The sequence below is a fragment of the Spermophilus citellus genome, assembly GCF_964194105.1.
Source record: "Spermophilus citellus genome assembly, chromosome: 17".
Classification (NCBI taxonomy): Eukaryota; Metazoa; Chordata; class Mammalia; order Rodentia; family Sciuridae; genus Spermophilus; species Spermophilus citellus.
Genome location: NC_138199.1, coordinates 39,747,605 through 39,762,152, shown reverse-complemented (window position 1 = coordinate 39,762,152; position 14,548 = coordinate 39,747,605). Strand labels below are relative to the sequence as shown.

General features: G+C 33.5%; 1 protein-coding gene across 6 annotated transcripts in view; it reads right to left on the bottom strand.

The window, feature by feature from the left end:
• BCAS3 (BCAS3 microtubule associated cell migration factor) overlaps window positions 1-14,548 on the bottom strand; it is a 633,828-nt gene that overhangs the window by 449,325 nt on the left and 169,955 nt on the right. For all 6 annotated transcript variants that reach the window (XM_081270282.1, XM_081270287.1, XM_081270285.1 and 3 more), the window contains exons 10-11: window positions 6,052-6,128; window positions 2,179-2,262 (exon numbers count right to left, since the gene is read on the bottom strand). In XM_081270282.1, coding sequence (XP_081126408.1) covers window positions 2,179-2,262; window positions 6,052-6,128 — 161 coding nt within the window. The remainder of the gene's footprint in view (window positions 1-2,178; window positions 2,263-6,051; window positions 6,129-14,548) is intronic.

Genomic DNA, 14,548 nt, shown 5'->3' with positions numbered 1-14,548 from the left:
CTTAAATCTTAGATAAAATTCTCTAGAGAAGATTTCTAGACCTCTTTGTGAGAATTTAAAAATAGATTTTATGTTCCCTAAAACAGAAAAGCACAGTAATTACTGAACAACATGATAGATTTTCACAAGTCAACACACAACAACCCATAATGTAGCAACAACAGAACAAAGAATATATTTAGAATGCCAAGAAGTCATTTCCCTGTAGGTGCTATGCAAAACTAGAACAATTTTATTCCTCCGAAGGTCAATTTACCAACAAGTAATATATCATATCTTCCTAGAGAATGCCAATTATCCAATATTTTCTACATAAAAACATTCAAATTGTGAAAGTAAAATGAAGGATCACTCTGTGTAGGAGTTTCAGCAAAATAATTTGACAATATTTTTAAGGAAATTTTAAAATATCCATGTTCTCTGACTCGAATACAAAGTAAACAAATATTATATGGATATGAAAAAAATTTTCCAAAAATATTAATGACAACTGAGTTAGGTATAACTATAAGCTACCAGATTAGGGTACAATACACAACTGTAAGGAAAACAATTCTAAAAATTAAATGTGCATTTACAGACATACATAGACACACATGATTATCAGGAAATGGAGGGCTTTAGCGTTTATGGCTGTATTTTTTCCTTTATTTTGTAAATTTATAACCATCAACATGAATCAACACTAACATCAGGCAAAAACAATTAAAATAAATTATTACTTTATTCAAAGTAAACATTGCTAAATAAAGTTAATAATGAATTCTCATCAACCCATGACCTATTGGAAATTGACTAGATTAATGTGTTGTTTTAAGATATAAATTCTTACAGTCTACATGTAGAAGACCTAACACAGTACCTCACAGTTCCCAACACTGTTATTTTCAAATCATATTAATCATAACCTCTATCCAGTATACCCACAGGGAAAACACTGAGCAAAGCAGGTCACTTTTCTTTTTTGTAAACACACAAACACATAATAATAGCAAACAAAATCCAAAAAGTTGTCCTCCCCTTTATAACAGAAAATTACTCAAAATGCTAATATAATAAGCTATCCTGATCCAAGTGAGCGAGACAGATATGTCTGAAGAATCTAACACAGACTTCAGCGTTATGTGTTACAAACTAACAGAATAATATGGAATAACTTGCTTAACTATGCGAACTTAGGTTACTCTTTGAAATAGCCACCATTATTTTTGCAAATGGATGAAGAAAAGTGAGCATTCTTCAAAACATTTTTGAAATACAAACACATAATGCTATAAGTGTAAGGACTCATTCATTATTTCCCTTCTGAGTAAAAAGTATGTAATGTTTCTCTCATCAAACCAAGGAACACATTCTAAACACAACATGCTAGCATTTGTGATCAATCTTGAAGTATTTTTGTATTTGTTTTACATAAAACAGTGTGACCTTTGATTCCCTCCCTGTGGTTTATTTTACACTGTTGTTCTTTTCTGAATAGTTGTGCTTTCTATTACATGCTGTCATTTAGATTAACTGTGTCATCCCTATTATTAGAACTGTTTTGTTGTCTACTTCACAATTCAAAAGGATAGTGGTTATTAGAATATCTTATAATCAGCATAAAGCTTACCATGCATCATCAAAATTGACCCTCCAACACACAAAAAAGTACTCATTTGACATACGTGAAGGGGATAGCTCTTAACATGAAAGAACCTTTGAATGTGCCAGAGGATTGCCTCAAGTTTTCATAAGGAATTATATTCTTTTTATGTATTTAAGAAAACCTCAAAAATGTTCAAAGATACACAGGGAAATCAGTGTAGGTAGAAGGATACAAATAGCAGACATAGAATGCAGAAGTCACTATTTAAAACATGTAAAGCTTCTTTCAAATGTGGTATTAATTAGTTACCAGACTTTAATCCAGTTAACAGATTTTAAGATTTTAAATTGGATAAGGACAAACCCTAGAATCATTAGAACAAAAAATTTATTTACCTTTCAAGATCAAATACCAAATTATTTAATCATCAATTCTCATGAGCGAAAAAGAAAAAAAATTCTGATTTACTTCTTTCAATTTATTCCACACATGTGAATGAAAATGGAAGGGACAATGCCAATACACTTCAGAAGCAAACCTGATAATTACTCCACATAATCACTACTCCTAGAGAAGACTGAGGTACTCACTTTAGCAGCACTAATGACTGTGGCAGTATAAGACTGAATGTTGTCTCCACAGGCTCCACCACGGGACTGATGACATCGAATCAACTGGGGGGAAAAAGAGAGAAAAAGTTCTATGAAGCTGTTTAAGGCTATTAGGTAGAGCTTATTTACTGAGCATAATGATGATGGTGGGTGGGAATGTTTGCATGAATGTATTTCAGACAAAACAGCTAAAAGCCCTGCTGAGACACTTTTCCCCTTTTTATAATCTACTGGTGCCACTCAGGCAGTTTCATGCTCAACTACGGTTTTAATTACAAGAGGAATAGTCTTTAAGAATTCATAAACTCTGAAATGGTAGGATTTGGAGTCTGGCAGCTTTTCTACAAATAAATCTCAAAAACATAATCAAAGGATTTAGACATGACTTCCTAACATTAAATATTTGACATGCTAGCAAATTGCATGTTTTGTCCTCTTAATTTCTCCACAAAGATTATAAAAGGAAACATAAAAAATAAACAAAAGATTTTTGCTATATTTGCATTTTCAATTGTGTCAGTGGAAAAGCAGCACAAATTGTACATAAATCAACTATGACACATACACTAGCGGTCCACTTCAGAGAGCCTACTGCTTTTACCATTAGGATAAAAAAGACATGCCCTCATCCGTGCCTGACATAAACAAATCAACCTGCCAATTTTCAAAGTGAATCGCTACTTTGATATGTATGAATCTCTAAAATGTGAAGCAATAAACCTGGATTAAATTTTCACTTGTCCTATACTTGCCATATTTAACAAAAAAAAAATCAGCCAGTTTTGTATGTTTAATTAAAAAAATAAACTGATAATAGTAGAGTATTACAACAATACTGCATAGTAATAAAAGTTTTTGAAAGCCTTTGGAATTCACTAAATATCTAAACCTAAAAATGCTTTGCATCGCTTAAAACCACGATGTTTGATGATGATTAACATGTAATCATTTTATTCTTTATTCACAATTTTGCTTCATCATTCACATTTGCAGGTGGGTGGGAGGGGGCAGTGCTGGGGATTGATCCCAGGGCTTCATACATGCCAGGCAAGTGATCTAGCTCTAAGTGACAGTCCCAGAAAAACTCACATTACTTTTTTAAAATTCCTCTAAAAATATTCCTATAACAGAATGGAACACCTTTATATATCTGATATGCAACATCATGCTTAGGCAATGATTTGCTACACTGAATAGATTTCAAGGTGAGTGGTTAGCAAATGTAAATAGTAAAATTAAAAAAATCTTTAAATGATTATTTTAACTCATAAAAGGAATCTCTCTCACTTCTTAATTCATCCACAAATACACATTCAAAGAATTGTGAAAATTATACCTCTGCTGCCTCCTACTGCATGAACATAGAAAGGCAATATTTTGGAAAGGCTATTCTCTGTTTCCTGCTTCTGGTAATTAAAATATTTGGGGACAAATATGTAAAAATAAGCAACATTCTTACTTTTTCAATTTGATTACAACTCAGCATTTCTACAAATAAATTTTTATCTAAAACTTTTGGCCTGAAAAGTACAATTGTATCTTGATTAAACAAAATTAAAGATCAGTGAGAATTCCCTGTAGAATTCAAACATTCAAGTGGATTAATTTCTAGAAAATATTGTTAGGTTAAAATTAGTATGCCAAAGAGCATATATACTACTACATTCACTTTTGTGAAAGAAAGGGAAATATAAATTAATATATATAACATGTATTAAAATACATGAGCACATAGGGGCTGGGGTTGTAGCTCAGTGGTAGAGCACTTGCCTTGCATGTGTGAGGTCCTGGGTTTGATCCTGAGCACCACATAAAAATAAGTAAATAAAAATATTGTGTCCATGTACAACTAAATTTTTTTTAAATATATGAGCACATAAATAAAAAAAGAAAAATGTACCCACCTATATTTCAAAAAATACCATAACCAAAATGAAGGCAGGAAAAAAGAGAGGAATGAAAGAAAGATTAATGAAAATAGTTATTTGTACACCTTCAGTTTTAGGCAGCAAAGGCAGCAGGCATAATTAAGTAAAAATTCCATGAACTTCTCTTATTTGGCTTAACTTTTATAGTGGTGTAGGCAAGGAATACATAATTATTTTTTATATCATAGAATTAATAAATGTGCTGAAGTCACCACAAGTCTACCAAGCTAAAGAAGGAACATATAAACATAAAATGGAGAATGCCAGAAAGAACCAAGTGCAAATATCAATGTGAACTTGGGATTTCTAAATCACATATGTGAATACGCATGTATTTGTACATACACACACACACACACACACACACACACACACACACATGCATATTTGCTAACTCATCCATGGAAAATGCCTAGAAGCAAAGACAGCCCAGTAACAACAAACATATCTACTAGAAAAAGTTTATTCTCTAAGTAATATTGCCCATTAAAAAGAATCAGGAGAGCCAGAAACAGATTCCAAGGCTGAGGAAGGGTAAGTACAATATGAATTTGGACATATTCTTATGCCATTAAGTAAACAAATTTTTAAAAACTAGGAGTATATGTCATAATTTCATAGGAACAAGCCTGAAGGCACTCCCACTGTCCAACTCTGGGACTATTTGAAACTCAAAATGATTAAGGATGGTAGTTTTGTCAAGGTGTACATTGAATTTGTGCACTAAGTGATCATGATTTTAAAAATTTTAAGGAGTGATTATTTTGAATTTGTCTGATATTTTCTCTTGATTATATTCAGATTATGAAGTTCTGGCCAGAAGACTACTGAAGTAATGTTTGGTACTTTCATAGCACACACCACATCTGGAGACACATGCTACACACCTGTCCTTTTTCAGTGACTCACTTTTGTCATTTGAACCCAAAATAATAATCATGCTAGTTTAAAAAATGACTAAAGCTGAGCCTAGGAGAACATGCCTGTATGCCAAGCATTTGGGAGATTTGAAGTGGCATGATCACTTGAGCCTAGGAGTTCAAGCCTAGACTGAGTGACAAAGCAAAACCCAGTCATTCCAGAGGGAAGAGATTTACTAGTTCTGTGACTTCCGTCTTTTACTTTACTCACTACATCTTGATTTTATCAGTAGCTACTTAATAATGTTTTGTAACATATATAATATATAATTTATAACATGTATACTATAGAAAATTTTTCATCACACAACCAACAAAAATACTAATCTTCTTTTTAAGTCTGTAATATTTTTTAGGTTTTATTCTATATTCACATGCAGGGTGCTAAATGACAAAAGATATTACATTTTCTTATGTAAAATTTAGAGTTGTTTTGTCTTGAATTGTACATAAATAAAACTTACTCTATAAGTTAATATCTTCCTTTACTATGAAAGTTTGGTAAGTAAACTTGATAAATAACTGGAAAATTCAATAAAATATGAGCCTGTGTGATTTAATTACTAAAGCAAATGGCTGCACCCTTGTTTAGATCTAGTTGTGGATGTCTAAGGTCAATTAAATTGTTCTATGCCCTGTTTCCAATATAACAATGTTGGTACTTTCCAATATAATAATGTTATAATGGAAACAGGGCATCTCCTGACTTCTAGCTTTACAGAAATGGCTATCTTTTCACTACTACTACGGGAATCTCAATGCTGTGTTTTATTAATATGGTAAAGCTCTTTAAATAGAAATAAGCCTAAAAAATAAGGATTGTACTGAGTCTTGGTTTAATGACAATTTCAAACATGTATGAATTGTTAAAAGAGCCCAATTATTGATTGCACAATCAAAATAAATATTTGTTATTGTTAATCACCAACAGGGCATATATAATACAGAAAATTCTTAAAACATTTGGTCTACTACATATTACCCAAACATGGGCCATGTCTTACCTTGTTTTCTGCATAAGCAAGCCAGCGACTCCCAAGAGCAATAGGATTCATATTTGGCCCAGGGCAAGGATAACAACCTGAGAATTTCAAATGGCAGTATTGAGAAATTTCTTAGTAATTTAAATGTTGATGTATCATATGTTGGTACTAGAAAAACAGAAAATTAAATGCTTATATTTTTTTCAAGTCTCATAAATCCCCATAATACTAGTCATTACTTTAAAAGCTAAATGAGGTGCATTTTTCCTCTACTTAGTTTCCTTTTGGGATTGACTCTATCCCATTAGAGAAACAAATCTGGGAAAACTGTTAATTATTCTTTTGCAATAACTGGGCATTTATACTGTTATTCCTGAACAAGAAAATAAAGTTTAGAGAGAGACCCCTCAAAAGTTCCCACGTTCTTCATCAATCAATGAAAAAATTTAGGAAAGGAACGAGAAAGCTAAGAATGGGTTCTGGAAGTTAAGGGCAAAAGAAAAATAAGACTATCAAAATACACCAAAGAGAAATGATACCAGGTTGTGAAAAAAAAAAAAAAAGGACAGATAGTAGAGGATAGGAAAGGTAGCAGAATACAACAGTCACTAATATGGCAGTATGTAAAAATGTGGATGTGTAACCAATGTGATTCTGCAATCTGTATTTGGGGTAAAAATGGGAGTTCATAACCCACTTGATTCTAATGTATGAAATATGATACGTCAAGAGCTTTGTAATGTTGTGAACAACCAATAAAAAAAAGGACAGATACAAAGGTAGGGGGACAATGAGGACAAGCAACCCCCAAAGGGTATCTCATAAAAAATATTGGGGAGGTGCTGGGGTTGTGGCTCAGTGGTAGAGCACTTGCCTTGCACATGTGTGACACTGGGTTTGATCCTCAGCACTGCATATAAGCAAATATAAATAAATAGTGGTCCATCAACAATCAAAAACATTTTTTTAAATGTTGGGGAACCATAAAATATTATGTATCTACATTAAGCATTAATTTCATTCTTTCTACTTCCACTACCAGTCAGTAATAAGAGTAGATTGTTGCATGACATATATTTATTGTTGATTCATTTTCTATCTTCTGGTAACTTGATCAGAGGGATACATAAAGTCAAGGATTTGTGTCCCTTCTGTTCAACTCTGAGTCTCCCCTTTCTTGAACATTATCTGACAGCAATTACTAAATAAAGGTCTGAACAAATTTAAAAATGCACTGAAACTAATCAAAGCATATTTATAAGGTATTAACAAAACAGTACTCTTTAAAGAATTTTTTTCAAATATCCAAATAGTAGGCTTGGCTAAATTACAGATCTTAATTTAAAGCCATTTTTAATAGAAATCCTTCTTTAGTATATATTACATGCTTCCCTAAATTCAGAAAGCCCTTCAAGAAACATGGCATCATTCTAACTATGCTACTATTCCTATACTCCCAAGCATTGAAGAAGCCCACTTTCCTATCATTTCCACTAGAGTACAGTTTTCAGCTGGGTTCCCTAAACTGTCATACAATTTCTAATTTTTATTTGTTAAAGAAGACAATGAATTTACAAAGAAGAAAATGACTCTTAGAGAAAGCCTATATGTCATATAAAACAAAACCTTTTGTCTTGTTCAAAAAAATTATCTGCATATGGTTTAAAGGAATGTTTGTGATGGTTTGGGTTTCTGGAAAACTGATCTGTGAGTAACTGTGATATTACTATATTCAGTGACTGCCTGTTCTAGTAGTATACAGAGGAAAAAGACACTGAAAGTTATACAAAGACAACACAACCTAATACATATTCTCTAATATTTATTGTGTAGTATTTACATAATGGATTTGGCTCCCAATGAGTAAACTAATAGTATTGATACAAAATTATAAATGAGTGTATATTCCACTGAAATTAGCAGAGTTAGAGAAATTAAATTCCTTTTTACTTTCCATCAGGAAAAACAAAACCAAATATCCATGAATGGTGACATCACATTAGAGATATCTAATCCCATAACTAGCTCTTCAGAAGTCAACATAATCTAACTCTCAATCAATTCTGGTAACTACTTCAACCATTACTTAATGCTATTAAGTGTAGTTTTTTATTAATACTAAAGGATTATAAGAGAAAACAGTTTATGATTTATTCCACTTTTTCTGAGTCCATGTTTTTAGAAAGTCAGTGGACCTCAAGAATTATAGTGTATTAGAATGAAAACAAATTGTTTTTCTGCTCACTGAAACAATATTTTATAGCTGGGATCAGCAGAACATCAGCCACTCAGCACTATCCCAACTTTATAAGCATGACTCCAATAAAGATTAACCTTTGCCTCCAACTAAACTTTGAAAACAAGTGAAGGGGGAGGAAAGATGTAACCTCTGTAAGAATAGGACTAATTCTAACATGCTTACAATGTCATTGAACTAGATAAGAGAGAGCTGGGTGTTAAAAATATTTGGGTTTCCCAATTTAAACAAAGAGAAAATTCAAGAAGGGCACATGAAATGAAGAATAGTCCATAAACAAAGTTGTAATTAAGAAGGCACATGAGAATGATACAAATTTACATGGTACCCTCCCAGAAAGTTGGTCCTAATGGAGAGGTAGGTTGAGCCCCTTTCAAAAAGGAAGGTTTAACTACTCTCCAAGACACTCTACCTTATTTGTTGGCCAAATAAAAACTTCAGATTTTTTTTAAAATACCCAGGTACCTACATTTACAATGAAGTGACTTTTGATAAAGGAACCAAGGTAAGTTATTGGTGAAAGGATATTCCATTCAACAAATGATGCTTGGACAACTGGATATCTACATGCAAATGAAGTTGAACCCTTACCTAATATAAAATTAATTTGAAATGAATAAAAGACATAAATATTAAACTAAAATGATTAAACTCTTAGAAAAAATAAATAAATCTTCATGACCTGACAATTATTTCTTATATCTAACAACAAAACTAATAGAGGTAAAAGAATAAATAAGCGCAGACTTCAAAACTAAAACTTTTGTGTTTCAAAAGACAAAATTAAGAAAGTGAAAAGACAAAATGGGGAAACACTTTTGCAAATCATATATCTCATAAGTGACTTGCTTTCAGAATATAAAAAAACTATTACAATTCAATGTTGAAAAGACAAACTCAAATTTTAAAAAGGACAAAGATAAACAAATGGCAAATAAACACATGAAAAGTTTTCAACATCATTACCTAAGAGGGGAAAGCACACAACTGAAAAAGTTTGTAACCAAATAGTCAACCCAAGAGAACTAAAAACATATATCCATATAAAAACTTGTACACTAATGTTCATATAAGTGTAAGCCAGAGTCCAAACTTATAAACAAACTAAATGTCTTTCAAATGATGACTAGATGTGATATTCCATACAATGTAATATTATTTCACAATGAGAAGAAATAAGGATAGATGTCACAAAATGAACACTAATTTTATCTGTGGTCAGGGAAACACACCAGTCACAAAGGATCTCAGATTGTATTGACATAGAAAAAATACTATGAACACCATCCTGGAAAAACTCACAAACACACAAAAGACTAATCATCACATGAGATTCATTTCACTATCATACAGCTGATAATGAGACTTTTTAGGTTTCATTAGCTTTGAGATAACTTCTGCTTTATTTTTAGTTTTTTATATATATGAAACACATCATCAACTTCAAAGTACTGCCATTGTAAGACTCAATGGGTGGGAATTATTTGCAGAGAATGGAAAAGTAGCAACTTAGTTCATTGCACATATATTCACTGAGTATCTAATATGCACTGGGGACTTACTAAAGCTCTGAAAATATCATGGAATCCTTGTCTACCTTGTGCAGAATCCAAAAGCACAAGTTTAACTTTTAACTAAAACTGGGCTTAGATCTCATGTAACTCTACCAAGCCCTTATGTAAATGTTACAAACTTCTTTCTTTTTAAAATATTTTAATTAGTGCATAATAACTATATAGAATAGTGGGGTTCACTGTGACTTATTCATATGTGCACATAATTTGCTCCAATTCATCTGCCAGTGCTTCCCCTTTCCTTCCTATTCCCCTTCCTCTACTCTTTGAGTCTTCCTTCTATTTATTTACATGCACTTTTTTTTCATTGGTGCATTAGAATTACCCATAAAAGCAGGATTCATAGTAGTACAGTGATATGTGCATATAACATAATTTGGTTGAATTTACTCCCAAGTTCTTCTCCTTTCCCTCCCTTCCTCCTTCATCCCCGACCTTCCTCTGCTAATTTCCCTTCTATTTTCATGAGATCCCTTTTTTATTTTTTATTTTTTTATTGGATGTTCACAACATTACAAAGCTCTTGACAAATCATATTTCATACATTAGAATCAAGTGGGTTATGAACTCCCATTTTTACCCCAAATACAGATAGCAGAATCACATCGGTTACACATCACATTTTTACATACTGCCATATTAGTGACTGTTGTATTCTGCTACCTTTCCTATCCTCTACTATCCCCCCTCCCCTCCCCTCCCATCTTCTCTCTCTACCCCATCTACTGTAATTCATTTCCCTCCATGTTTGTTATCCCATTCCCCTCATAACCTCTTATATATAATTTTGTAAAACAATGAGGGTCTCCCTCCATTTCCATGTGATTTCCCTTTTTTTTTTCCCTTTCCCTCCCGCCTCATGTCTCTGTTTAATGTTAAACTTTTCTTCATGCTCTTCCTCCCTGTTCTGTTCTTAGTTGCTCTCATTATATCAAAGAAGACATTTGGTATTTGTTTTTTAGGGATTGGCTACCTTCACTAAGAATAATCTGCTCTAGTGCCATCCATTTCCCTGCAAATTCCGTGGTTTTGTCATTTTTTAGTGCTGCGTAATACTCCATGGTGTATAAATGCCACATTTTTTTTATCCATTCATCTATTGAAGGGCATCTGGGTTGATTCCACAGTCTGGCAATTGTGAATTGTGCTGCTATGAACATCGATGTGGCAGTATCCCTGTAGTGTGCTCTTTTAAGGTCTTCAGGAAATAGTCCGAGAAGGGCAATAGCTGGGTCAAATGGTGGTTCCATTCCCAGCTTTCCCAGGAATCTCCAAACTGCTTTCCAAATTGGCCGCACCCGTTTGCAGTCCCACCAGCAGTGTACAAGAGTACCCTTTTCCCCACATCCTCGCCAGCACTCGTTGTTGTTTGACTTCGTCATGGCTGCCAATCTTACTGGGGTGAGGTGGTATCTTAGGGTGGTTTTGATTTGCATTTCCTTGACTGCTAGAGATGGTGAGCATTTTTTCATGTACTTGTTGATTGATTGTATGTCCTCCTCTGTGAAGTGTTTGTTCATGTCCTTGGCCCATTTGTTGATTGGGTTGTTTGTTTTCTTATTGTCTAATTTTTTGAGTTCTTTGTATACTCTGGATATTAGGGCTCTATCTGAAGTGTGAGGAGTAAAAATTTGTTCCCATGATGTGGGCTCCCTATTTACCTCTCTTATTGTTTCTCTTGCTGAGAAAAAACTTTTCAGTTTAAGAAAGTCCCATTTGTTGATTCTTGTTATTAACTCTTGTGCTATGGGTGTCCTGTTAAGGAATTTTGAGCCCGTCCCCACAATCTGCAGATCGGAGCCAACTTTTTCTTCTATCAGACGGAGAGTCTCTAATTTGATATCTAGCTCCTTTATCCACTTTGAGTTGACTTTTGTGCATGGCGAGAGTAGGGGATTCAGTTTCATTTAGTTGCATATGGATTTCCAGTTTTCCCAACACCATTTGTTGAAGATGCTATCCTTTCTCCATTGCATGTTTTTAGCTCCTTTATCAAATATAAGATAGTTGTAGCTTTGTGGATTAGTCTCTGTGTCCTCTATTCTGTACCATTGGTCCACCCACCTGATCTGGTACCAGTACCATGCTGTTTTTATTACTACTGCTCTGTAATATAGTTTGAAATCTGGTATCGCTATACCACCTGATTCACACTTCCTGCTTAGAATTGTTTTTGCTATTCTGGGACTTTTATTTTTCCATATGAATTTCATGATAGCTTTCTCTATTTCTACAAGAAATGCCATTGGGATTTTGATTGACATTGCATTGAACCTATAGAGAACTTTTGGTAATATCGCCATTTTGATGATGTTAGTTCTGCCTATCCATGAACAAGGTATATTTTTCCATCTTCTAAGATCCTCTTCTATTTCTTTCTTTAGGGTTCTGTAGTTTTCATTGTATAGGTCTTTCACCTCTTTTGTTAGGTTGATTCACAAGTATTTTATTTTTTTTGAGGATATTGTGAATGGAGTGTTTTTCATCATTTCCATTTCAGAAGTTTTGTCGCTGATATACAGAAATGCCTTTGATTTATGTGTGTTGATTTTATATCCTGCCACTTTGCTGAATTCATTTATTAGTTCTAGTAGTTTCTTTGTAGACCCTTTTGGGTCTTCTAGGTATAGAATCATGTCATCTGCAAATAGTGATAATTTAAGTTCTTCTTTTCCTATTTTTATGCCTTTAATTTCTTTCGTCTGTCTAATTGCTCTGGCCAGTGTTTCGAGAACTATATTGAATAGAAGTGGTGATAGGGGGCATCCCTGTCTTGTTCCAGATTTTAGAGGGAATGCCTTCAATTTTTATCCATTCAGAATGATGCTAGCCTGAGGCTTAGCATAGATAGCTTTTACAATGTCAAGGTAAGTTCCTGTTATCCCTAGTTTTTCTAATGTTTTGAACATAAAGGGATGCTGTACTTTGTCAAATGCTTTTTCTGCATCTATCGAGATGATCATATGGTTCTTATCTTTAAGTCTATTGATGTGGTGAATAACATTTATTGATTTCCGTATATTGAACCATCCTTGCATCCCAGGGATGAATCCTACTTGATCATGGTGCACAATTTTTTTGATGTGCCTTTGTATCCGATTCGCCAGAATTTTATTGAGGATTTTTGCATCTAGGTTCATTAGAGATATTGGTCTGTAGTTTTCTTTCTTTGAGGTGTCTTTGTCTGGTTTCGGAATCAGGGTGATGTTGGCCTCATAGAATGAATTTGGAAGAGCTCCCTCTTTTTCTATTTCCTGAAATAATTTGAAAAGTATTGGTATTAATTCTTCTTTAAAGGTTTTGTAGAACTCCGCTGTATACCCATCCGGTCCTGGGCTTTTCTTGGTAGGAAGTCTTTTGATTGCTTCTTCTATTTCGTCTATTGATATTGGTCTGTTTAAGTTGTGAGTTTCCTCCTGACTCAGTCTGGGCAAATCATATGACTTAAGGAATTTATCGATGTCTTCACTATCTTCTATTTTATTGGAATATAGGTTTTCAAAATAATTTCTAATTGTTTTCTGTATTTCTGAAGCGTCTGTTGTAATATTGCCTTTTTCATCCCGTATGTTAGTAATTTGAGTTCTCTCTCTTCTTCTCTTTGTTAGTATGGCTAGGGGTCTGTTGATCTTATTTATTTTTTCAAAGAACCAACTTTTTGTTTTGTTAATTTTTTCAATAGTTTCTTTTGTTTCAATTTCATTGATTTCTGCTCTGATTTTAATTAATTTTTCTTGCCTTCTGCTACATTTGCTGTTGTTTTGCTCTTCCTTTTCTAGGGCTTTGAGATGAAGTGTGAGCTCATTTATTTGTTGGTTTTTCCTTTTTTTGAGGAATGACCTCCAGGCGATGAATTTCCCTCTCAAAACTGCTTTCATTGTGTCCCATAGATTCCGATATGTTGTGTCTATATTTTCATTTATCTCTAAGAATTTTTTGATTTCCTCCTTTATGTCTTCTGTAACCCATTGATCATTCAGTAACGTATTGTTCATTGTCCATGTGATGTAGGATTTTTCCTTCCTTCTTTTATCATTGATTTCCAGTTTCATTCCATTATGATCTGATAAAGTGCATGGTATTATCTCAACCCCTTTATATTTACTGAGGGTTGCCCTATGGCATAATATATGATCTATTTTTGAGAAGGTTCCATGTGCTGCTGAGAAAAAAGTATATCCACTTGATGATGGTTGATATATTCTATATATGTCAGTTAAGTCTAGGTTATTGATTGTGATATTGAGGTCAATAGTTTCTTTATTCAACTTTTGTTTGGAGGATCTGTCCAATGGTGAGAGAGGTGTGTTGAAGTCACCCATGATTATTGTGTTGTCGTCTATTTGATTCTTGAACTTGAGGAGAGTTTGTTTTATGAACGTCGCAGCGCCATTATTTGGTGCATAAATATTGATAATTGTTATGTCTTGTTGGTCAATGGTTCCTTTTAACAGTATATAATGTCCTTCCTTATCCCTTTTGATTAACTTAGTCTTGAAGTCGATTTTATTCGATATGAGAATGGCCACCCCTGCTTGCTTACGAGGAGCGTGTGCATGGTATATTTTTTCCCAACCTTTTACCTTGAGCCTGTGTATGTCTTTTCCAATCAGATGTGTCTCCTGGAGGCAGCATATTGTTGGATTTGTTTTTTTAATCCATGTTACCAGCCTATGTGGCTTTATTG